Source organism: Aristolochia californica, unplaced genomic scaffold (assembly GCF_029961685.1).
Source record: "Aristolochia californica isolate CCGP_79_NKW_82.1479 unplaced genomic scaffold, dmAriCali1.0.hap1 SCAF_3, whole genome shotgun sequence".
Lineage (NCBI taxonomy): Eukaryota > Viridiplantae > Streptophyta > Magnoliopsida > Piperales > Aristolochiaceae > Aristolochia > Aristolochia californica.
The window spans coordinates 45,449,543-45,475,173 of NW_027181992.1; the positions used below are offsets into that span (position 1 = coordinate 45,449,543).

A 25,631-nucleotide genomic window follows, 5' to 3' on the forward strand; every position below is an offset into this window, starting at 1 on the left:
ACTGTAGTCTCAATGTGGCTTTTGAATTTCCTACATACCAATGAAGAGCTGAACAACACGAGTACTCGTATTGACTATAATATAATTTGAATTTCATACTATTGTTGATTGTAAAACATTATCTGGTTATTTTGAGCACAGTTCATCCAACACAAAAAAGCCATGTGGTGCAAAAAAAATGGTGATCTCAGCACTGTTGAGATAGTTGTTTAATTGGATGGTTGAGATAACCGTTGAACGGGATCAGCTGAGATGGTTGTTTGATCGAACAGTTGAGAGATAACCATTGATCATGATCGGGTGATTAAGATAGCCATTGAGACAAGTGTTGATCATGATTAGACAACATAACTGACATAACTGTTTTGCATGTTTTATACCAAATAATTTTTCGGAAGTGCCACTTTTATCAATCCCGTCTAGAAGAAGATATCGTCTATTTATACTTCAATGCAGAATGTGCTAATTAGCCTTAAGAACTTGATCTGCATTCAAAAAGGAGAGGACCGAGCAATTGTTGTCCAAACACGTTTACACCCACGATTACTCTTCATTCTGGTGTCTAGATTCTTAGAATGCTCAAGAAATTACAAACCATGCAGAAGGTTAAGAGCATAACGATTTCAATGCAATAAGACTAAGAGATAATATAAGCTTACAAACTGCAGCTGACATAATTGCGACAGTAAAATAGGCGCCCTTGAAATATAACAAAATTGGGAGAACAAAAAAGATGTAGAAGTTGAGACTAAAAACTTAAAAAAAATGAAAACTGGTTCTTCCTGAGAGCTGAAGAACAAGGAACAAAATCAATTATTGCATTCCAAAAGCTGATATCTTGGTCTCCTCTCCTTGCCGGAAGATTACAGCTTCCTCGTACTCCAATTTAACAAACAAACAACAAATCCTCTGGACCGTAAAGCTCTACACACCAACCGGCTCAGGAGCTGAATGAGAAATGCTTGCGTTTACCTGCAAAAAGAAGAAAGAAGTATAGATGGCTTTGAGTTCAACAATGATGTTACAATGAAGGCTTCAAGAAATTATTTCCAAACCTTAACGTACATACATAATAAGGAACATACCTTGGCAGATTTAAACAGTTCATCAAGCACTTCAGACAAGGTCGGATGTGCATGAACAGCAAACTTTATATCCTGCACAGATTAAGAAGATGACAAGGAGAACTCGTTATAGTTCATAAACTCAAATTTCAACGGGTATAAAATAAAAACAATAGGTAGTAAAGGATCTTTTTAAAAAACAAGTTGAGAGCTCTTGTGCTGCAGTTAAGGATTTTCTTAATGATTTTAAACAAAGATAAAAAGTTTTCCAATTGTCCTTAAACACTTGTAAAGTAATCACTTCGACTTCTAAACAAGGAGTCGTGACAAAATAGTCAGTAAGCAAACATTGTTATAGAAAATGAAAGACACTAGGTTTTCTTCTATTAAGATAGAGGTAGTTTCAAACTAGTCAGGGTACTTAAGAAAAGTATATTTTCAGCTTTAAAAAGGCACCAGAGGTAATTTGAAACTAAACAGATGTACGTCGGAAAAGTATACTTTCAGCTTTAAAGAGACTATTTCTCAAGCATAGTGAACTCCTAAAGCCCTTGTAGGAATTACCTGAATGCGTGTACCCAAGGCTATGGCATTTGATGCTTCATGGATGAGATCTGCTGCATGCAGCCCTAAAATGTGAACTCCAAGAATTTCACCAGTATCTGGTCTGTAAATCAACTGCCAATAGGTAGGAGAAGCAGTTAATAACTGAAACCCTTGCAACTGAATCAAAGGAAATCAGAAGCCATAGAAACAGCTTCATTTCACATGCAAATAGCAGCTGGATTCAGGAAGAAAAACATATTACAAGAAAATAAAACTGGATGCTGACATACATTAGGATGGACGTATTGGTCCTACATCCATACAACAATAGGAAAACTTGAGAAGAAAAGGAAGGTTAGGGACACAGGAAAAGAGTGAGTCCTATCTATATGTCATAAATTCAAGAATTCATTCATAATACAGAAATATAATAAAGTTCGAGACTTGACTGTTTGTGGAAGAAAACTAATGTCCCACTTGAAAATCAAAAAGGTTAACAAGGATCATTACCTTAGCAAGCCCTTCACCTTCATTTTCAGCAAGGGCCTTGGTGTTAGCTTTAAAACTAGTCTTGGCCACACTTACTTCAAATCCCTCTTTCTGAGCTTTCTCCCTTGCTTGTGGCTGCAAGAAACATTAAAGGTATTTGCTTACAACTAAATAAAAATGGATTGTGTTAAAATGAAGTCCACATTATGGTCCAGTGTGAAAATCCTTCCAAATGTGTAGTGCAGAAAGCAGAAATCAAGGACATGATGAAATTAGGGCCCACATATTGGTCTACAAGCAATCAACATATGACATGATTTGGTAAAGTTTCAGCCACCTCTGATGGACATTACAGAATCTGACTAATTCAGTAAATCAGTAAACTGAAGGACGCCTCAATATAGAAAGGAGTTCCCTGCACCATCTTGACAATGACTTGATCCAGGTCTCCATAGACCATTGTAGGCAATGGCACCTAATAGGATCACCACTTACCTCTGTAAGCCCAACCATACTGATTTCTGGGTGGGTAAAGCATGCTGCTGGGATGCTAAGATGGTTTAAGACGTTATCTCTTCCAGTGACTTGTTCCACAACTGTAAACATTGGAGATGAAAAGGTAAAATAATTAGTATGTACAAGCATATCCTCTTTTTAAACATAGATATAAATAGAAAAGACAACGGTTTTTGGAAATGGATCCAAACTTGGTCGTTGACAAGCACAGCAGGAATCAAGTACTGACCAGAAATACCCTGAGCGCTTGCAGTATGAGCAAGCATCATTTTGCCATTCGCATCTCCGATACAATACATATGAGGTACCTATGGAGAATATATTTTGGTAAGTGAACAAGTGATCATTATTTGGCAGGTCAAGAAGCTTAAAAGGAAATGCGGTATTGACTCTTGCCTAGACTTTGCACAACAGAGGACTAGTAAAGGATTTTTGTGACAGACCAGATTTCCATCTTGACCAATTACACGCATGCGCTCATCAACAGGAACAAATCCACGTTGAGTTGTAACATTGATCTGCAGGTAACCAAATAGTAGATCAGTGTAACCAAAACATCAGTTTTGAGGGAATGCATGAGTTTGTTCAAGTATCTGTACATACATTCTCCAAACCAAGACCTTTTGTGAAGGGTGCCCTTCCAGTTGCAACTAGTGCAGCATCTACCTGTATAAACAAGATTATTCTATCCTTTGAAATGAACACTTTAGAGAACAATTTTATTGCTCCAAATGGTGCCACTTTTGATTAACTTACCTCCAAAGTATCTTTTGGTTCCTTTGTCTTTGCATCAATAAGCTCAATGGTGACAGGTTTCCCATCCTTTGCCGGGGTTACCTATAAAAGAAATACAAGCACGCTTGGTGGCTCTGGTAATTCCAAATTATACAAAATATATAATAGGCAAGGCACATTAAAGCACCTTTTTTGCGAAAACACCGGTATAATAGTCAATGTTTCGTGGATTAATAAGAACTCTTTGAGCTAACTTGCCTATCTCGGGATCAAACCCAGGCATAAGTTGATCCAGAGCTTCAACAAAAGTAACCTGCAGCAGCGAATACGTCAGACTGGTTGTTTTGAAAAGAAGAAAAAGAAATTGGTAGAGGGGAAGAAGAAACAATGTTTAAAAAAAAAAAAAAAGAACAACAAACTAGTACTTACTTCACTCCCAAGTGCCGTGTATACATCGCTGAACTCAAGCCCAATATAACCACTTCCAATAATAGCAATCCAATCAGGAACAAACTCCAGCTTGAGTGCATGATCGCTCGTTATTACAGTCTTCCCTGCATGTCGTCAGCCAAAGCACTCAGAAAGCTAATCACAACTACAGATGAATATGTTGCAGGAAAAAGTAAAAAGATGAAGCAAGAGGCTACATAGCAAAAGCAATCCAGAAAAAAAATTGGGTTTTCTAATCAATTAGTATCAGGTTTACAAAATACACCCTTACAGAGTTTAGTTACATCAACTACTGCAGATGATTAAATAGATCAATGTGGTGGAAGTCAAAAAGAGGTCCAGGAAAATGGCATTGAGGATGTTTCTTCCCATTTTGCATTTTATGATGTGTGTGTGTGTGTGTGTGTGTGTGTGAGAGAGAGAGAGAGAGAGAGAGAGGAATGAATCTGAGTGAGGTAGAAAGAGTGATATTCTCATACATTTTTTTTTTTTTTTTGGGCTTGAAAATCCACCAACTTTTTCTTCCAACTGGAAGTGGAAGTTATTTTCTCCCACATGCTTATCTTCACTCTTCAAAGTACCCCTCAACCTCTTGCAACATATAGCTCTTACATTCTTCTTATAAGTTTAAGCTGAGAAGTGTTTCTAGACTTGGGGAATGCTGAATATCCTTATTCCTGGTTTTCTATAGAAGGCAAATCTCAACATGGTAAAATTATACTACTCACCATCAACTTCTATGCCATTAGGTACAAAGGGAACAGACCCTGTCGCGATGATAATGTCTTTTGCAGTTATCACCGTATCAGGGAAGCCAACTTTTCCATATTTAACTTTTTGTGGGCCCTGAAATATATCAAGAATAAAACCATGACAACTCTCAATTTCACTAGCACTGAAATTCTCAAAAATCATGAAGTATACAAGGATCAACTTAAACTCAGGACTTTATCACATCTTGTGATAGTTGTGTAAGTTTCTATTTGTAAGTAAAATAAAGATACTGCCTTCATACATTATCTCTTTTAAAAGTTTCTAACTTTTGGTGATAACTGAAGCTATGAAAGTAAACTCACTTTATCATATATTAAGCAATTTTTTGAGAAAAATAATAAATTAAACTATTACAACAAGAAACTTTCATCTATAAGATGAACCAGTCGAAAAAATTGAATTTTTTCAAAATAACGAAGAAGAGTTAAATTGCCCACTTACCAAGATGGTCCCGACGCCTGACAATATGTCTACTCCAATTGCTTTCATTGAATTAGTTAAGTTACTACGAATTTTTGAGGCAAGATTATTTGCATGATCAGCAACACCCTGCCTATCATATCCTGCAGCAGCCACCTGTGATTGGAAAAATGATTGAGTAATAAAAAGAAGTACTTTTGTAATTCCTAAAATAACAAACTTTCTCGTTGGAGCAGTGGTTGAGTAAAAAATAAACAGTGATACCTGTAAACCCAAAGCCTTCAAGTGATGCTCAGTTTGAAGCTCTCGCATCCGACCACTTACAGCAAGAAGTGCCTTAGAAGGAACGCAGCCTCTGTTTACACACGTTCCTCCAACAACATCTCCCTCAATGATAGCAGTCTTGAGACCCTGTGACGGCAATACAAAAGATTGGTTGCGCTCAGGGTCAAAGGGGCAAAAAGAAAAAATGCAGAAGCATAAAAATTACTCTCCAATCCTGTAGCCACTTCAATTCCTTAACTAAGATACGTAATCAGGAGACCTCTTAAGTAGCTGAGTTACGGAGATGTACCAAAACAGAGACACTAAAGTAACAAATCCAGTAATCTGATTCAGCTTATAGACTAGAATACGAAATGTTTCGGCCTGACTCGAACTACTACAGAGCCCAGTCGATTCCAAGCTCACTAAATAACCTTCAAAAAGAAAAAAGAAAACAAGCACAATTTTTTATAAAAAAAACAGAGGCGTTTGCCCAGTCTAGTGAAGTTCGAGATAAAAAAACGAGTAATAACAAATTAACAACCACTTCATTTCCACCCCATCATATAAGAGATCAACCGTTTGTCAGCAGGATCAATAACCACTATAAAGTCCCTACGTGAAATTCACTTCCGATCCAGCCAACTCACGATCAATTCACGCCAGCTCAACTAAAATTCGAGAAAACGTTAAAAAAATAAAAAACAACGGCGACTCTAATTCAATTATCCAACCGTGACTTACTTTCTCAACAGCATGAAGTGCGGCTCCATGACCTCCAACGCCAGCTCCAATAATAACTAAATCATAGTCAAATCCCTTAGCGGCACCGCCGTTGCCCGACAGGGACGCAGAGACCTTGACGAAGCACTGCTTCGCGGACGAGACGCGTCCGCAGCTAGTCCGTTTAACCGACGAGAATCCAACGACCTCCCGTCGAAGACCGCAGAACCGGAGGTGCGAGGATTTGATGAAAGAGGAGTAGCAGTCATGAGAGCGATCGGATCTAGTGAGAGAGAAAGAGGAAGGGAGAGGAACGGAGGCCTGCATTTTGTAGGGTTGGGAAAGGTCAGACGAGAGAGACCGGGGAGAGGAAATGCAGAGGAGAGTGAAGGACAGAAGAGTTGTTTTGTGGGGATTAAAGAGGTGGTGGAGACCTCGACAGTTCCGTTGGAGGGGCGGAGAAGACGAAGTGAGGCAGATAAACTACTTGCCCACTTCCCTTTCTTTTGGCGCTCTCAATCGATCTCATGCGTTTTTCTTTTTTGGCTTTCGCAATTTTTCTCATTCAATACCGCCTCTTCACTAACTTGCGCTGGGTGCGTTTTACACGCCCTAAAAACTTCGAAAGGCTCAAATGGTTTAAGCCCATGTCCCGTAGAAGCATCCATGCAGGCTTGTGGGCTTCATGAAATTTTCCGACATTTATCCAAGGTAGGTTAATACTTGGACCACTCTCTCTCTCTCTCTCTCTCTCTCCCGGGCTCTTACATGTGGATAATTTGGGATAATTTGGGTTTAAGGTAACACCTACTCTGATATCATCTAAAGTTAGATCCAAATCTTATCCCGAAATAACTAATATCTTAAAAAACTTATTTTTAACTAATAAACTCAACATATTTGTTTTCTATGTCAACTATCCTTTACATGCGGATAATTTGGGTTAAAGCAACACCTGCTTGGATATCATATAAAGTTGGATCCAAATCTTATCCCGAAATGATTAACATCTTAGGAAACTTATTTTTTAACTAATAAACTCATCATATTTGTTCTCTATGTTGACTATTCATTTACATGCGGATAATTTGGGTTGACTATTCCTTTACCTGGGGATAATTTGGGTTAAGGCAACACCTACTCTGATATCATATAAAGTTGGATCTAAATCTTATCTCGAAATGAATAATATCTTAGGAAACTTATTTTTTAACTAATAAACTCAACATATTTGTTCTCTATGTCGACTATTCCTTAACAACAGCATTTATGTTTTGTTAATTTACAAAATTTGCACCGTGAGTTGGTTATGTCAGTATGTCACCCAAGGATCCCTTACCTCTCAGCCCTGTTTTGCATTAGCATCAAGCGTCGACAATGGGGGAAAGGAAGAATCCTGTTTAATCCTCACCGTGAGGGTTTCTCTACTCTCATGTTCCAAACCAAAGTATCATAGCTCTGGACTAGAAAGATACCCAGAAAAGAAAAGAAACTGCAATTGCTTTTCCTGTAAGAAGAAGAAAACTATACACAGATGACCAAGGTACACCTTGAGCACTTGACGTTCTGTGCGCAGTGGCTGCTTACACTTCCCAGCAGAGTCCTGCAACAGAGCAAAATCATATTAGGACTGAACGGGGGAAACGATTTTTAGCTGTGATTTCCGTGATAATGGCTTGAAAGCAATCCAGAAAAAAAAACACAGTGAAAAACCTCTTCAAGAGACCTTATCCATGGCTTCCCATGACCAGTATATCAACTCTGAGCTTCTCAACGATATTGCAGATCACTACCCTTGGATCTCCATAATCAATTTCAGTATCTACCTTCACCTAATAACAAGGAGAAAGATAATATTTGAGAGAGAAAAAACTAAATCTTTCTAAATGAGCAAAAGGAAGTCGATCGACCGACGGAAATTTAACAGAAGCGAAAGCAGCTATCCCCTTACATTTTGGAGGTTTTTACAAGCTCGTTTAGCTTTCTGGATCACGGCGTCTGCCACATCTCTGCTGTATTTTTCCATGCTCGCAATTAAAGCTGAAGAAAACAGATACCCTGAAACCGAATCAGAAGTGAGAATGTGAGACGAAACCCTTCTTCAAATCACAGTCACAGGGCGACAAAAAATTCGTACCTGTTCCGTCGTGAGCTCCATAGACAACTCGAGGGGCCCATAAGTCTAGTTTGTGTTATATCAATATGTGTAACGCATAACAAATGTTATAGATATTGTGGGGTTATGTAACGTTTAATATCATGTAACACGTCCCCCTAACCCCAACCATTTTCATTGATAACAGAGCTTGGTTACATTTTATTAGGGGTTTCTTTGGTGATTAGGAATGAAGAATAATATTGTTGTGATTATTATTGATCAGGTGTAAAATATTTATAGAATTATATAGAGAAATTAGAGAAATTATAGGTGATTAGGACTCTACAATTTAAGTTTATCTCTAATTCAATCACTAGTTATCTTTATCTCTATCATTATCTTCATATATATCACTATTTTTATCTTTATCTCTATCATGCCCCTACAAGACGGAGCTCCGACAGGAGAGTCAATCTTGATTTTCAAAAAGAATGTTCTTAGAAGTGGTTTGGAGATAACAGCGGCACTAGAAGCGGCTGGTTCGGACGGAATTTTATTGTAAGTGCAGAGCAGCAGCACTGGAGGCGATTGGGGCGGACGAAATCGTATCGTCTGGTGGAAGAACAGTTGCACTGGAGGCAACTGGTATGAACGGAATTTCATCCTAAGGTGGCAGAGTTGCACCACTGGAGGCGGCTAGGGTGGACGGAATTTCATCGTAAGGTGGCAGAATAACAGCACTGGAGGCGGATGGGGCGGACGGGTCAGCACGTCCCTTTAACTTAGGTCGTTTTGGTATAATTTGAGTCTATCTCTAATTTAATCACTAGTTATCTCTATCATTATCTTAATATCTATCACTATGTTTATCTCTATATCTATCAATGCGGTTTCTCCTTTCGGTTGACTATTTCGTCCTTGTAAATACATTAGAAAAACCTTAAAGACCCTTTTTTAAGTTTTAGTAATCTGGAATTTGTGATCCTGGAGCAGTTCCTCATCTGGGCGTGCGATTTAGAGACGAAAAGCCCAATCGATAAGCATGTGTGAATAAGAAAAGGATAAGCACAGAAAGTCAGCAGACTCACCACTCAGCAGGAGATAAAGACGCCATTGTTGGTCCTACAGAATCTACACACCGGTGAGAGTCGCAGAATTCCGCGTCCTTTTTCCTTTTTTAATTGCTATTTTGGTTGTCTTAACCTCCCCACCTCGATCATCAGTGCCAATAGACAAATAATTTGATTCGTTCGAATTTCAAATTTGCGTAACGGGTCTCCATGATTCCCAAGCTCCGCGTCCAACCAGACAATAATTGAAAAGAAAAGCTTAAAGAAAGGCAAAAAAGGGCAAGATTCAAATTCAAGCGAGTAATGACGTCGTTATCGATGGAATGCTTCCCTCTTCGACCGTCTTCGATTGATGCTGGTATCCACATGTTTCGCTTTCTCGGATTGATCAAAACAGCAAAAGAATGGGAATCGGATCATTTCAGATATTGCCGCGAAATTTCCAGTTGCAAGTGTTTGGTTTATATATTTTAATGGCGACAAACACGTTATCCAATAGGTTGAAACAGAGAGAAGGCTCCTTGTTCACTGTTTTCGCTAAATTTGTAAAGCAAAATGTCGAGATTAAACTACATATTTGCTGCAAACGAGGGTAAATAGTTTTACCCACGCGTCAACATACATCCGAGAACTCTCGAGTTCCGAAATGTATGCGGTATCCACGAGGCTGGATCATCAACAGTGAACGAGAAGGCACGAAGTTGTTCGTAAATTTACAGAACTGGGCTTGATCATGGCTGAATTTTTCTAATACAGATGAATGGGTTCGGATGTTCGATCATACTGGTTCAGAAAATTTTAACCTTTCTGTGTGTGAAGACTAGGCGTAATAAAACTCAGAGCGGTCTCCAACTGATCCAGTTCCTTGTCTGAATCATATGCCTCAGTGGGGTTTTCCGGTTGAATCACCGAATCGACGACCTGGCCGAATAAAGAGGAGTCCCAACAAAGCCCGGCGAAACGGGGAGGAGCCACCACCCTCCAACAATGGAGACGGCTTGATCGAGTCTTCCCAGTTTGTCAAGTCGTCTTGGTCTAAAATTCAAGGGGACACAATCGTCATTTTAAGCTATCAAAAGCGTAGGGGCAGTTCCGGAAATTTGTCGTTGTCGTTGCTTCGTTTTAAATTCAAGAGAGAATCGAGGGAACAGGCAAAGAGGAGAGGCAGAGAGGCAGAAGGGGAAAGAAAATGGGAGCTCAGGAAGTTTCCTTGTCTGTTGACGAATTGATGGCGTCTTCTTCGATTTCACTGTGCAGAATCTGCCATGAGGAGGAAGAAGAAACTACCAAAAGCATGGAAAGTCCATGCGCTTGTTCCGGCACTCTCAAGGTATGGAAGGAAACTTCTTTTGTTTCTTTCCTTTGGCTTTACGGTTCTCTGTTTGACCCTGATCGTTTTTTTTTTCTGTTGTGGACGTTAGTTTGCACACAGAGCTTGCGTTCAGAGATGGTGTGACGAGAAAGGGAACACGACTTGCGAGATCTGCTTGCAGGTAGGGGATAAGAAGAGGGAACAGAGTTCTGGTTTCGTTTTTAGCAGCTCTTTTTTTTTTTTTAAGATGGACGTTGATTCGGAGTATGGTTTTGATTCTTTTTGTTTGATGCATTGATACCGAATTTTGCTGTAGTTACGTGTGCTTCTCCTGTTCTGCATTCTTACTTGATCCTGCTTCGGAATTGTGTTTTTGGTCAGTTGAACGGGACTTGTTTCTGTATTTAGTTCTATCAAGGCTTTCTTTCCTTGCTTGGTTCCGAATTGAATTTAGAATATTTTTTTCTTGCGAGATTGAAGCCTTCGTGTAATTCTTGCTCATCTACGAATTTTCTCTTTCTTTGCGTACCCTTTTACTGAATTTAGAACTTTCTGATTTATATTTCGATTAGGATAAAGATTTGGGCCTTTTCGTATTTGAATATGGCAACGTAATTTTCTCGAGGATTCCAAGCTTCTTCCTCAGCTTTTCTTGCTCCGCCAAGGGGGCTCCAATTCTGTTCTCTGTTTTTTCTCTGCGAGGTCTCTGTCCTTTCTATCCACAGTAAACAGAACATTTTTGTATTCCCTGCTTTTTCTCTAAATTTTCCCCAGTATCTATGGAGTTAATAAAGAATTAAAACCCAATCTTATCTAAAACTTCCCATTTGTTCATTAGTTGTTTTCAAGATGAAAATAAGCTCTGCTGCAATAATGACGATTCCTCTGGCCTTAGTTTTTAATGTTATCCAGTTGATCCTGTTTGAATATCTTCTAGTGAATTGGGATAATTCTATTTCCCAACATAATTCAAGACTGCATTTGTATATGTAGAAGATCTCATGAGGGGAATTCTTTTTTACTGAAAAGAAATTCTCAATTGGCAGAACTTTGAACCTGGGTTCATTGCTCCACCAAAAAAGACTCGTTTGGCTGATGTTGCCGTCACAATAAGGTAATTTAGGTAGCCCATCCAGTGGACATTCAAGTCGATTTTAATGGACGCGCTAACTTCAAACTCCAACTTCATAATCAATACTACCCGATGTAGATTTTGTAAAAATTTTAAAACTCATTACCTTCGTTTTTAACAGAGAAAGCTTGGAGGTACCCAGATTGAATCCTGAACTGTACAACCCAGAATTGATGGTGGTTGTAGAAGAATCCGGTAGGGCTGAATGCTCATCAGAATCGGAGAGCAGTGCTTCCTGCTGTAGATCAATTGCTTTTATTGTAAGAATCAACCCAAATCACCGATTGCTCGATCTGAATTCTTTTTTATCTTTCCACTATTGCTTTTTAAAAGCTGCTTAGTAATCTGGGTGTTTGGGCAGTTCACAATTCTTTTGCTAGTTAAGCATCTGGTTGCTCTGCTAACCGGAGGAGAAGACCATTATGCATTCACTCTAATCACTGTGAGTGAGAGATTTTCGTCTTATTCTTGATTTTATTACTGCTGGTTTGAAATCGTCCTTTGGTAATTGCTGACTTGGTGAAAAAAATTTCAGTTATTTGTTTTGAGGGCGGGAGGGATTATTTTGCCATTGTACATTATCATGCGAGCCATTGAAGCGATCCGACTGAGACAGTTACAGCAATGGCACGAAGTAAGTCCCCTTTTCCTTTTCTTTTTTTCACTGAAAGGGAATGGATACGTTCAACCCAGTTCCTGGACGTCGTCGTCTTCGTGTTGAAAAATCAAAAATAGCCCTCAGAAACACTTGCGAGGAGATCGAAATCGATTCTCACCAAATCTCAATAACCGATTTAAAGATTTGAAGTTTGTTGGTCGAACCGATCATTCCCTTCTAAAGCTGATTTAATATGAAGAATTTTTTATTTTTTTAACAAAACATTTATACATGGTTGTGTCTCACAGGTGACAATCACTTCGCACAGCGATGATGAAGGGGAAGAGTTGTCGCATCATACAATTCAAATAGACTAACACTTTGTGATTGGCCGTCTTGCAAGAGAATGCGAGAATTACCGATCGTTGATCCATATGACGCCCTGAAGCAACCACACATGTATAGGCTATTGATCTCATGAGGTTTCTGTTTGGCATTCAGAGAAGGAGAGAGAGCATTATCTGTAGACCCTTGATCCACTTTGTTCACAAGGAAGATTACTGGCAAAATACTGGCAAAAACTTTACTTTGGGTACTGATCTGATCATACATGCACCCAACTTACTGACCAAACACTAATCAAAAATTTTGAGCTCTGGCACAAAATTATATATTTACAAAAAAAACGCAGATGCTTCAGGTGGGGGCATATACAATATTACAAACCAAAAAATATACAAAATTAGCCTGCCTGCAATTGGCCAGAAGGTTTGTGGCAATACTCCAGCTCCTGAACAGATAAATGGACAAAGAACCAGCACTCTAAAGGCAAAACTGGCACCAGCATAGCAAAATAAGCTCAGAAAGAAAGGATACCACATTGATGGCAGCTTAAGCAGGTGTCCAACAAAGAGGCTAAACAGATGCATACACCTGTCAATTGCAGCTTTACCAGATCGTTCTAATTTCACTGTAAAAGCAATCTGGCTCTTTCCTGAAGTTCAACCAATGCGCTTACATAATTGGCAAGAGAGTCACCATGGCAGTCCATGGATGCTGCAGCTCCTAGTACCTCTTGGAGAATCATGGTTAAATCTAAACTTCCAAATCTATGGCCACTTTTACCATAATTTGACTCAAATTCTTTTGACTTCAATGCAGCTTTTCGGATTATGGAGTTGGGAAGTCCTGGAATTTAAATATTAATGAGAGAAGCACAAACAAATAGCAAAGGAAATGTTAATAAAGCCAGAAAGCAACCAACAGAACAGGATTTGCTATCGACCGTTTTTTTTTTTTTTATAAGGTAACGTGGACTAAGCTGCTATCACTCTAGACAACCTTTCAAATGTGACTCCAACCAAATACATGGAGAGACTGAATTTTTATCACTATTAAGACAAAATTGAGGCCTATCAACCCCTGCTTGGACTGACACATCCAAGTAAAATTGCAACATACAGAGTGCATTTGGATATCATTAGCCCAGAGGAATAAGCACTAAACTTTAACCATTGCCTCCTTGAATTTCTTTATATGACCCTGACCATGATCCACTGTGGGATCCAGTAAATGGCTGGTCAGTTTCAATTGCGCTCATGTAATCAGCTTCGGTGTTCTATACCAGAAATCATACTCTCACAAAGGAAATAATAGAAGCAAGGGAATGAAGCATCACCTGCCAAACGTGCAACATTAACTCCATAGCTCTTAGGGCATGCACCAGGTGTCAACCTATAAAGAAATGTGACTTTTTCAATGCCTCCAGCTTCTTTTCCAACACGACATGCCATATGGCACAGCACAACCTGCAGAGGCAGATGGAAGACGGCAGAATGATTACATATCTTCATAAGCATAATAAACAGGAGAAGGAAAAACACAATAAAGCACCTTGGGATCTCTCTCATACTCTACAGCTAACTGGTGATAGTGAGTGGAGAATATGCCCCGACATCCGATTTTGCAGATGAAATGTTCCAGAACTGATTGCCTGAGTTGTCAAAAAGAAACTTTTTAAAAGGAACCATATTGAGTGGTTCTCCAATTAAAATCACTTTATGAGAATGATCTCTGATAAAGAAAAGTTTCAAGTTTTCTTTTCCTAAAAATCTATACAAATGATACTCACGCTATAGCTTGTCCATCCGAAGTTGATGTGCCCCGTCCAAGTTCATCGAGTGCCACCAACGAACTTCGGGTTGCTGAGGACTATCACCAGTTAAGAGCATAAGAAATTCATGAAATATATTGCTGATATATTTTCATCTCCACAATCATAGATAAAGTTATATTCCTCTAAAAATTAACCACTCACAGGCTAGCACAGTTTTACATCCAACTGTTATCACTCCACACATTCATTATTTGCAAAGCAAAAATAATTTCGAATCCATTTGTCATATCTCACCAGCATAGCTGCTGTCTCAGAGAGTTCTGTGAGGAAGGTGCTTTGACCACTCATAATATGATCTTTGGCACCCATGCGAACAAATATTCGGTCCACTGGGAACAATTCAAAGCTCTCAGCAGGAACATCAGCTCCAACCTATGAAAACCATTTCAATGAAGAGGTGATCAAGTAGATTTGGCAGCCACATAGGAAGAGAATTTTGGTGTGTATATGAATGCGAATGTGGTGTGTGTGTGGTGGTGGTACAGGTGTTTGTGTGTGGGGCGGTGGTGCAGCTGTGTGTGTGTGTGTGATCAAGTAGATTTGGCAGCCACATAGGAAGAGAATTTTGGTGTGTATATGAATGTGAATGTGGTGTGGTGTGTGTGTGGTGGTGGTACAGGTGTTTGTGTGTGGGGCGGTGGTGCAGGTGGGGGGATGTCTTTTATATCCTACAAGGCTTGGGTGTCTTCTGTGTAATTAACATTCAAAAAATGAGAGGGCACCAAGGAACAAAATGTAGCAAACTTGTTACCTGTGCCAAAATTGCAGCCAAACAGATTTGACGGAGAAGAGTTGATTTCCCCCCCATGTTGGGTCCTGTAAGAAGGATAAAGCTGGCATGCCCCTCACCACCAATAGTCACATCATTAGGAACAAATGAACCCTGGCCCAAAGCATCACTTCTGAGCACAGGATGTCCTAAACCCTTCGCTGAAAACGATGGTGCATTTTCTGACAAAAAAGACGGCCCTCTGATGGTTGGGCGGCAAGTAGGCCCTTCATAGTAGTCACTAGCAATTGATAAACTAATCAACACATCGAGCTCTGTGCCAAATATAAGAGAATATCATGTTAATCCTCTCCAGAAGAAAGAAAAACAGGGGCTTGATACATTTAACATTAATAGTTTATCAAAATGATAAAGTATTCCAAAGATTTCATTTGTAAGAAGACAACTAACACTTGTCACTAATTTCAGTTACAGCACCACATCATTGGTAAAATACCTGCAGTTGTACAAACCAACTGTCTCCACTTGATGTGATGCTCACAGAACTGCCCAATCAGCCTCTGCAGAATTGTTTTCAGTTTAAATTCTTTAGCAGCTTCAGCCTGAGAGAGCTCTGCCAACAACTCCTTAATTTTCGGAGTCCAATACCTAAAGAATCCCTGCATATGCACACAAAAAGTTATCAATATAAACTCAAAAGAAGACAAGATTTCTTCCATGAAACCAACATGACAAACCACCAAACATGATACGCAAGTTATTTTGTAAATGCAAACACATTTCCTTATAGACCAGGGGCAAAAAAAGTTTGTAGCTACCACTATGCTTCTACGAAGACACTCCTAATAAGATCACATGAGCAGCAAAAGAAAGGTCCACATGAATTCTTTTTAAGTACCATAAATACAAAATACCTTTTTGGATGATCGTAACTCATAATCTCGAGGAACATTTCCCTGCAAACTCTCTGGTACTTCAAGAAGGAAGGATTCCTTTCCAACTGTAACATATTTGATCTACAAAGGTGAAGCAATGTGAAGAAAAATTATCTCACCATTCCTGAGATTCAGAAGAGAGAACTTCAAATCTTAAAGAGTGAAAAATTGATAGTTATGAGCAAATCCATACCGACTTATCTTTAAGCACTTTCTTTTGTTCCTCCAGGTGTTTCTTCAGAAAAAATTCAATCTCTGATATTGATGACAAGGCAGAGTCATATTCTAAATCAACCCCTTTGTGTGGTACAATACGTCCAGACTGATCGGCTTCAGTCCAATCAAAAGCATCCTCAAAATGCTTCAAAACTGAAAAAATGTTTGGAAGGCCTCTGCCTGCACATAAGTTAGAGTAAGGGATTTGCAGAAAAATACATTTAAATGGCATTTGAAACATAACAAGGCAAAAACCCACACCTGGGGTTAGCAGCTCATGGAGTAAGGTTGACTCAACAGTATCTAACATGGACCCAAGAGAAGTACATGCCTGCATCATTGTCTGACAACCACGAAGAACCAAAACGAACTCTTTAAGCTGCTTCTTTGCTGCATCCTCATAAAGAACTACTTTATTGGCATTTCGTCCATTGGCCCCACTACAATCAGCAAAGATTTTCATAAAAATTCAGAAGCAGAAATTATGAAACCATCAAAGGTGAAGAAATTCTTAATCCGTGTGGGAATTTTTCTACAATCTATGTTGCACCAAAGTGAACAGAACTCTTTGTCTTTGAGACATGGAAAGCATAGAAAACTCAGCATCACAGGCGCTTGCATGCTAACAGATGTCTCAAGATTTCGACCAAAAAGGAATGGTGGTCAGCCAAACAAAAGGGCACTCAAGTTCCTCTGTGTTTGGAGGCCCCCAGTTCAGTTATCAAGGACTAAAGAAATGAAAAATATCAAAAGATGATGTTGAGGAAAGATTGACCTAACCAAGTTTGTGGATTCCAAATTTACAAACTGAAAAGAGAGGGCAAGTTTTGACCTTTAGGTTCCGACTAAATAATGGATTAGAAGAATAACTCTAAAGTTATTATTTTGAAGCATGATTCATAAAACCAGAAGACATGAGGATGCCACGTCAATTCCTAATAAATTAACACATTATAAGACACTCTATGTAGGCAGTAGACAGTACATATACTTCAACAAATAGCTATAGCATTGCTAGCATAAAAACAAGTAGTGACAAGGAATTACCAGCTAGAAAAAAGGCGGGCAAGTAAACGTTCCATGTCTGGAAGCCTAGATAGCTCTTTTCGAAACTCAATAGCAGAAGACAGACCCTGCCACGTCAAATTTATTTAATCTTTATGTCATAAATATTAAAACTCACATAATTTGAATCAACAGTGTATAGAAAGGGCATAAGGAAATATACACATCATGGTTCATCATACTAGTGAGAGCCAGATGAGTCAGAACTCTGTCTATCAACAAGCATTTGACAAGAGGTCATACACAATTCTACCAAGGTCAGCCATTTGTAGGCAAGAGTAATATTTTCCAAATGTACATTGTCTGAAGCAATATCGACAATAATAAAACTGTCTAGGTTTCCTACAACATACAGTAAAGCCCAAACAAAAATCAGAGAGATTGTCACAGAGTCCTGACTTTCAAACCAGCAATGGCATCTTGGCGTTCCACAATTGACTCCACGTGATAAAGAGGCCTTGCAAGCCAACTTTTGAGTAACCTTTTCCCAAATGCAGTCACACAATGATCCATTTGTGCGTATAGTGTCCTACAAGAAGTACAGCACTTCAGCACAAAACAGTATGAGAGAAAAAATAAATTGAAATTTGAAAAGGTTTTTACAAGTTCAATGCAAATTACCCCGATACACCTCCATTCTTGCTGTTCTCAAAAATCTCAAGGTTGTCTAAGGCAGCTGAATCAAGAATCATGTGCGTTTTTTTAATCGCATTGAAGAATCCTGACTCAGTACAAGGGAGTGGCTCAAACTTGCCAAATCTAAGCAATGTCTCATCCAGAAATGCCTGTCGTACATAAAAGAGGCATCCTCCAAAAGCAGCAAGTGCTTGCTTTCCATTATTTCCATCCTTAATCAGCTTCCATAAAACATCTGGCAGTTCTCCTAAATCATCAAGCACTCTATCTTCATGATCTGCATACTCTGTCACGTGATCTCTGAATTTCTTATAAATATTTCTAACCTCATTAATAGTCTTTTCAGCATCCCAAAATTCTACTAATGGCACCAAATCATTCACCAATGGATTACGTGTATCTCTCAGCAGAACTCTCTCAGTTTCAGGGGAGAGCATGTTGGCAGGCTTAACAATTTCTACTGGCCTTAGCTCAGATAATATCGAAGACAAACAATGGCGTTCTGAATCATCTTCAAACTGGGGGAGGGGGGGAAAGACTAATTAATGAGCAAACTTTACAGAGTTGACCATCTCGCATGCAGATTTGAACAAAAGAGACCATGGGTTAAGTACCTGTCCAACAATAAACCTGCTAGTAGAAACATCAGCCACACAAACACCTATGACTGTCCTGTTCTCCTGCATCTCCAGACTTTGCCAATCCTCAGTCAATGAAATTATGTAAGCAGCATCAGGGTTCATAGATACCATCTCACCATCCGTCAGGGTTCCCTTTGTGATCACTGCACATATTTCACGTTTGACAACCTTACAAGGCAAATGTAAATGTCAGCCTCTGTTATTCCCAATCTATACATAGATATTATGACCAAAAAAATAAAAATAAAAATAAAAGAAGTGTTGAAGTTGGATGGCACCTCAAAATAACTAGCTCAAGTTAGGAGACTAATTGGAATAAAATATTTTCAAATCCAAACAAATGTTGGACTTCTCTCCCACAATATTTCTCACTCTACTGTTTCAAAGTGTATTTCTCACTCTAAGACAACTAGTCATTGAGCACAAATACAACAACAGAATGGACTTTTTCTCACTCATAATCCTCAGGTCCAGGCTTAAGTTGACAATCTAACTGAAGATGTGGAGAACATGCACATATGTGCCACATAAAATACACACTCTGGCCACTTAATAAAAATAGAAAGGGTTAGACTTGCTCTGGTACCATGTTGCCATTGCTTCAATTCGTCACAGAATGACTAACAAAGTAAGTTAACCTCTTCTAAATAATAAGCATAAGATCTTTCCAAATCCAACGCTATGAGGGGCATTTCTCTCACAACAATTTTCACTCATAGACAACTAGTATAAGGCATCTATTTGGTTCTTAACATTATGAACTAGGGTCATATGGTGGCACAAATCAATGTCATTTAAAATGGCTGTAAGCAAGTCAAAGATCACCTTATCTTTCGAACCCATCTCTCTACGGCGGAGCTCTAGCTGTTCTGGTGTTTCTGTTTGCTCCACAACAAGAACTCGGTACCCCTGTTTTGGCAACCTTGAGTAAGAAAGGCCAAATAATCTAGAACAAGATGACAGTTGATATGCTCAAACAATCAAGTGACTGTTAACAACTAGGACATACTGACCTTCTTAGCCAATTTTTCCACATTCATTGCAAAATTCTTTTCAGGAAATCCACAATGAGGTTGTTCACCCTGAAAACAAGTAGTCAAATGTTATTCAAAACAGCACATTCTACTGAATAGATGGTACACCAACATATTGTCACTCAAAAATGAAACTTTAGTGAAAGTAAAGTTTGGAATGTATGGCTTGGCCCACATACTAACAACAGCTGAACAGCCTCTTGACATGTATTTATACCCATTAGTGGCAGATCATTCAAGCCACAAGGCTGGATCTCCTACTTAATGACAGGTGAGAGTTTTTGTTTCTTTCTGTTCATTTGCAGAATTTTAAAATTACTTTTCAGCTTCCCATTAAAGAAGATTGCCACTAAGAAGACTCCCAAAGGGAAAGTGAATAATTTCAAACAGAAAATTGATGTTTTATTCAAACAGTCTCCCTTTGAAACTGCCCTCTTTTTTTATGATAGTGAGAGAGAAGAATTCCATGAAGAAGACTGCCAAAGGAAAGAAGTACAAAAGAGAGACAACAAACAGAGTGAAAACAAAACAAATGAAAACCAAAATATGTTCTCCTTCACTACTTGCGTAGCTTTACCATTTCAATCCTCAACAATTTGGAGTCAATATGTGTTCTATTACCACTTTCTTAAATTTCCTTGTCCAGTGTCATACTCAGTGCTTTACTAGGTTGGTCAATTCTTCGGAAGCTTGATATTAAGGACATGTTAATGCACTTGGAAAGTAAATCACCTAGGCAAAGAGAAAGTGAATGTGAATTCCAAGGTGATTTACTTTCCATAAAGAATGTACTTTTTTGTGCTAATGTGTTGTATAGAAAGTGCAATAAAATGTATTTTTTTGTGCTAGTGTGTCATATAGAAAGTGCAAATTGAAATGTAACCTTACTAGTAAAATAGATTTAGTACGAATCTAAGAAAAAGAGTTACTCATGTAGTTATTGGCCACTCCAAATTATAAATAACTTTTTATTTGATAACATAAATATAAATTATCTAATTTATTAATGAAATAAAATACTATATTTAAAATAAAACAATTTGATTTAATTATAAAATCATTAGTATTTTTAAATTGTATAACATAATTTTTTATTTGATTATGAATTAAATTAGTAATGATAAATAATTATGAAATTCCTAAATAATTATAAAATAATATAAGCTTCATTTTATGTAATAATCATCAATTAAAATCAATTTACACGAAATAAACTAATATGTACTCACAAATTAAATAAAATCTCAAATATTAAAGTTACTAACTTAAAAATATTCATGTTATTTATGTAATTAATAAATAATTACACATAATTAAAATAATAAGTTAAACTTTTCCATGAATATTTTTAAAATCAACGATTAAAAAAAATTATTCATAAAACAATACAAAATAAAATCAATGATAAAAGAGTTTTATAATTTATTATAAAAACAAAATCGATGATAAAAAAAAAACAAAGAGAGGAGGAAGGAGACAGAAGAAGAAAGAAGAAGAAAAAAGGAGGAAAAAAAACGAAAAGGAAAGATGGAATGGACAGTGGATTCCACTTGTGAGAGGTGGAATTTCAAACTCCATCGTTTTGTGAAGGAACGAGGTGATCTACTATTCCTAAGTAAGTGAATTCCATTCCAACTTTCCGCACGCAATTACACAATTTTGTCATTTAAATGAGTGGAATTCACATTCCACTAACTTTCCAAGTGCACTTATAGGGCCTAAGAATAACCCCACAAGAATCCAAAATTAGAAAATTTTAAGCTAATTACTTGGGAAGAAGCCTCCTAACTTTGGCTAGTCATTTGGGGACAGACTCAAACCCAACTTCAATATAATGAAAGAGTAGGTGTCCGTACATGGACCTCCACCCAAAATTGTATACATGCAGAAGAGACCACATGGATGGGGGATTAAAAAAATCCAGTACTTATTACTTGGGAAGAAGCCTGCCAAGTTCGGCTAATCATTTTATGATGGACCTGAACCCAACTTTAACCCTTGCTATTGTTATTATTTTGTCTAAAAACAGCAAAAGAACCCCACTGGATCATCAAGCTTGATTGATACTATTACTGGAAGTTTCTTCAATTGCATTTTACTTTGGACCAGCACCGATAAAGCTCTTCTTCCCTTTCCTAGATCTATCATCCAAAGTCATTGTGAGCTTGTGGCGAATTACAATGATTAGCACCCAACAGTGCATCTCTACGGTTCCTCCTGAGTGGCTCAAACAAAACTTTAAAGGTAATTTAAAGGAAATCCTTATCAGGATGAAGTGGTGGATCACCAGGGAAAAGGACAATAGCATTAAATTGGTTCAGGGCCTTCTTTGCATTTGTCACTCAACTGAAGCAAATACAGAACTCTCCTTCAACCCCAAATTTCATTTAAAGTGCTTTGTGATTAGCTGGACACAAAATAGGCCTCACCCTCTTTGGAGATTGGAGCACATCTTTGAAGAAATTATGAAATCTTGCCCCCATTTACAGTCTCTTGGAAGCAAATTTTTAGATCAGCCAACTTTTTCTGATATTCTTGCTAAAAGGGCTCTCAATTGGACAATGAGGATTGAGAATCTCCTATCCTTCCCATTTGCATTTATAAGGACTCTATAATGTTCAAGCAAAACAATTAAAAAAAACATACGAAAAAACCAAGAACACAAATAGCAGCATTACAAATAGAATAGAATGTATTTAAATCACTGTACCTTCATATACTGCAAATCAAGTTCTTTTGCCCCTATATGCGCATCCATTTCAAACAATTCATAAAATTTTCCCATCTGATCAAAAACACAAAACTTAAGATTTATTTCCATTCATGGAAAGAATAAACATGATGGCAAGCTATTTAACCTTTGTCCATACCTTGAAAAAGAGAACCTTGTCCATGTGCTTTGACTTGAACTCCCACCATTGTCTCTATACATAATTGTGAAATGGAGATTTTATAAAAAAATGAATCTATGGCAGATACAACAACCAGCCTTTAAAATATTTTAAAAAAAAAATACCTGCCCTCCTGTCAAGCTCTTCAAAAATTCAGGGGGCATGTAAAGAGTTCTTGGATCATAATTAGCATCGCCAGGCTGTCTCCCATTAGCATCTCGCTTTTTTCTGCAATATACAAAATTCTCATAATAAATATAGAATAACCACAGAAAAAACGAAAAAAATGACAGGATGAAGATGTCAGATTATCCTAAATAAAAACTCCTGAACTTGACAAACTTGAAATGGAACATGATTATAATATTATTTAGAACAAAAGTAGAATTAGATTGAGTTCACAGGTTTAGTTGTTAATGTACTTTGCCCATCAAAAGCATGTTTGCCAATAGTGATGCAAGCTAAATTGGATTCATAGACCAAGATAAAGAACGAGAAAATCCCAATTACAAAACCATCTTCACCATTCCTACAACTGCAAGGAAGCAATCATTTAAGACCTATCTCCAAACATCTTAATCAGCAGCAAAGTTCACAAGAAATGTGGTGCAAAGAAAAACATAGGAGAATGAGATTAAGCATATCAAACTTACACCCCAAGAAACCCGAACTTCTCCATTTCACGCAAATTGTATCGTTCAGCAACATCTCCAGTTAAAATGTTATTAAAAATGCATGGTGCAGCATCCCCTGTCACAAAATGTGCCCAAGTTTAACAGACCACAAAAAGGAAATTTTCTGTTGATTTCAATTGACAAAAAATATTAATCCATTGTTAAGCTCAGATTGACAAATCCAAATACTAAAATTGCAGCAACATGTGCAGATTCTCACCATCATCACGAGGATCTCATTCACGATGAGAAACTTGCCCCTACTATGCTAAGGCCAAACTCTTTGGAACCAGTACCTCCCAAATAAAGAGGACATACTCACATGCCTAGTCATTTCGAATAGGAAGAACTTTTAACCAAGAGGAAAAGAAGTAATCCTGATAAGATATGGGATTGTGCATTTAAATGCTATAAACAAGTTCATTTGATGTGTAACTTGTGGGAATCAAGCACAACAGAGAGACAAATTTTTGTCTGGAATATTGTAAATGCGTGACAAATTAAAATTCATAGACGACCACAATACTTTCAATAGAAGCTTTTTAGTAGCTATACGGTAGCAAGTTGTCGATTGTGCAAGACTTGGTAGAAAATCACATGCAATCAGATCATACTAAAAATATTCTCCACTGCCAACCAATGTCAGCAATGAACATAGAACTGCCAACATTAATAATCCTAAATTTACCTATACCAACTTGGAAAAGCCAAATTGTAGAAATTATCTCACATAATAAAAAAAGGCAAGAAGTCACCTTTGAGTATCACCGTAGTCAACTAGTATCAGAAAAAAAACTGTCTTGAGTTTTATACAAAATGATGTGATAAAAGACAGCTGAGTCTCAGCACTTGTCAAAGTTTTCCATGTGTTCTTCCAATTATTGGCAATACTCAGACAAGGTTTTACTTCTTTCATTTTACCCCCGTTTTTCACAAAGACTCTCATCTATCTGAACTAAAATTCTCCATTTCTGATTAGTTATCCATGCATCTTCAAGCCTTTGTATAGTCGTATGTGTATCTATACATCTATATCCCTTAATTTGTGCCCAGACAGTGTGTGGCTTTACATACGCATACCACATAATGACCTTTGAAAGTATCCTTTGCCACCATATTCCAGATGTATTGAATCATAACATAAAAAAGAAGTATATCTATACAAAGTTTTATAACAAACCAACACAATACTTATTAGATACTATAATGTCATACCGGTTATACCACCAGTTGAAACGACTAAACAGCACAACCATGCCACAAATTCAATAGCCAATTTTGTGCTTGCAACATTGATAGGATCAACAACATACTTTGTCCCCTCATCAAAAGCTAAAACCGTGAATAATCTTACTTACTGTCTGCACTACTTGGAGGCCCGGTAGGTCTCCTTGCACTCCCGACGGGAGTGTTATTCAAAGAATCCTTTCCAGCTATTGCGCCAACCCTACTCTTCTTAACAGCAACCAACCCTTCCTTTCCCGACATTCCCCTCTTTCTGCTCCCTTTTCTTTTTGCTTTATTGGACCTCTCCAATTCCGGCACCATCTCTTCTTCTTCCATTTCTGAGTCTGCATCTGCGGTCTCCTTCACACTATCCCGCCAATCTTCATCCATTGAGTCATCATCTACATCGTCATCTTCGTCTGGGGTACCTTTCTCAACGGTTCTGACTGCACGATCGGAAGTCTTTTGCCGCAGTGGCCAGTCCTCTTTACCACGTTCCTCGTCCGAATTCGTCTTTTCTGGTGTTGTTATTTCACAGACCGAAGACGCTCGCCTCAACCTACGGAAGCTTTTCGTAGCGTCTTCTAAAAATTCGACTTTCTCTTTAACGAGGTCCAGAACCTCCTCTTCAGCATCATTGTACAGAACCAAATGTTTTCCTGAGTCCTTGTCGAATGACTTAACATATCCTTCATACCAGGCGTCATCTAGAGGCCAAAAAACGTTTACTCTCTTCCCAACGACCTCGTCAGAATAAGACTTCTTCGCAGAGAGGCACGGCGTGGAACCCTGGGTTGAAGTGTTAGATGAAGGACCAACAACCAAGAGAGGCTTCTTCTGCTTTAGCTGAGGAGAGGGTGTTCGCGTAGGGACCGGATCATTGTTAGGGTTAGGAGTTTTCTTCGATTGGACCGGCGAAACAGAACTCTGAGGAGTTGAATCTTTTCCAGGGGAGAAAAAGGCAGTGATCTGGCTTTGCTTATTGACTAATGGCGAACGACCGTTAATTAGGCGACGCGAAGGCGCCATGGAGAGAAGAACTGGAGATTAGGGGAGAGGAAGAGAGGCGAGTGAGAAGAAAAGAAGCCCTGTTTCAACGATGAAAAATGAAAGTGGCGGGAACTTACAACAGAAGAGAGGCTTAAGACGTGCTGCTCCACTTCCTCCTCACACTGCCCGCGGTGCGGTTTTGGCGGGAACTTGAGAGCGTATCAG

The 25,631-nt window shown here is 38.3% G+C and overlaps 3 protein-coding genes and 1 long non-coding RNA gene across 6 annotated transcripts; 1 reads left to right on the top strand and 3 right to left on the bottom strand.

Annotated features, from left to right (window-relative positions):
- Positions 1–627: 627 nt before the first annotated feature.
- On the bottom strand, positions 628–6,470 carry LOC137958801 (dihydrolipoyl dehydrogenase 2, chloroplastic-like). Its single transcript, XM_068805937.1, has 15 exons — positions 6,003–6,470; positions 5,259–5,405; positions 5,016–5,150; positions 4,529–4,646; positions 3,780–3,904; positions 3,538–3,663; positions 3,372–3,452; positions 3,219–3,281; positions 3,059–3,133; positions 2,845–2,923; positions 2,595–2,695; positions 2,121–2,234; positions 1,629–1,742; positions 1,086–1,157; positions 628–972 (listed from the first exon to the last, which is right to left on the bottom strand). The coding sequence occupies exons 1-15, from the start codon at positions 6,306–6,308 to the stop codon at positions 925–927; spliced, it is 1,704 nt and encodes a 567-aa protein (XP_068662038.1). The 5' UTR covers positions 6,309–6,470; the 3' UTR covers positions 628–924.
- Positions 6,471–7,291: 821 nt separating this feature from the next.
- LOC137960622 (uncharacterized) lies at positions 7,292–8,036 on the bottom strand. The gene is made up of 3 exons (XR_011114198.1): positions 7,933–8,036; positions 7,708–7,813; positions 7,292–7,584 (listed from the first exon to the last, which is right to left on the bottom strand). It is a non-coding gene; the product is annotated as an uncharacterized lncRNA (long non-coding RNA).
- Positions 8,037–10,239: 2,203 nt separating this feature from the next.
- LOC137958905 (uncharacterized) lies at positions 10,240–12,786 on the top strand. Its single transcript, XM_068806111.1, has 7 exons — positions 10,240–10,479; positions 10,571–10,642; positions 11,508–11,575; positions 11,715–11,853; positions 11,955–12,035; positions 12,129–12,227; positions 12,500–12,786. Exons 1-7 carry the CDS (start codon positions 10,339–10,341, stop codon positions 12,566–12,568), a joined length of 669 nt encoding a protein of 222 aa, XP_068662212.1. The 5' UTR covers positions 10,240–10,338; the 3' UTR covers positions 12,569–12,786.
- Positions 12,787–12,845: 59 nt separating this feature from the next.
- LOC137958904 (DNA mismatch repair protein MSH6) lies at positions 12,846–25,616 on the bottom strand. Of its 3 annotated transcripts, XM_068806109.1 has the most exons (22): positions 25,544–25,616; positions 24,548–25,456; positions 23,169–23,265; positions 22,641–22,743; positions 22,495–22,548; positions 22,335–22,409; positions 19,604–19,672; positions 19,416–19,499; positions 18,564–18,758; positions 17,935–18,467; positions 17,713–17,842; positions 17,296–17,381; positions 16,510–16,688; positions 16,226–16,428; positions 16,012–16,113; positions 15,594–15,756; positions 15,119–15,411; positions 14,602–14,739; positions 14,323–14,402; positions 14,085–14,184; positions 13,870–13,999; positions 12,846–13,379 (listed from the first exon to the last, which is right to left on the bottom strand). In XM_068806109.1, the coding sequence occupies exons 2-22, from the start codon at positions 25,443–25,445 to the stop codon at positions 13,159–13,161; spliced, it is 3,933 nt and encodes a 1,310-aa protein (XP_068662210.1). In that variant the 5' UTR covers positions 25,446–25,456; positions 25,544–25,616; the 3' UTR covers positions 12,846–13,158. The 3 variants fall into 3 exon arrangements, with proteins under 3 accessions (XP_068662210.1, XP_068662209.1, XP_068662211.1); XM_068806108.1 differs by having other exon boundaries at positions 24,548–25,597; XM_068806110.1 differs by lacking the exons at positions 12,846–13,379; positions 13,870–13,999 and having other exon boundaries at positions 14,095–14,184; positions 14,323–14,395; positions 24,548–25,597.
- Positions 25,617–25,631: the final 15 nt, after the last annotated feature.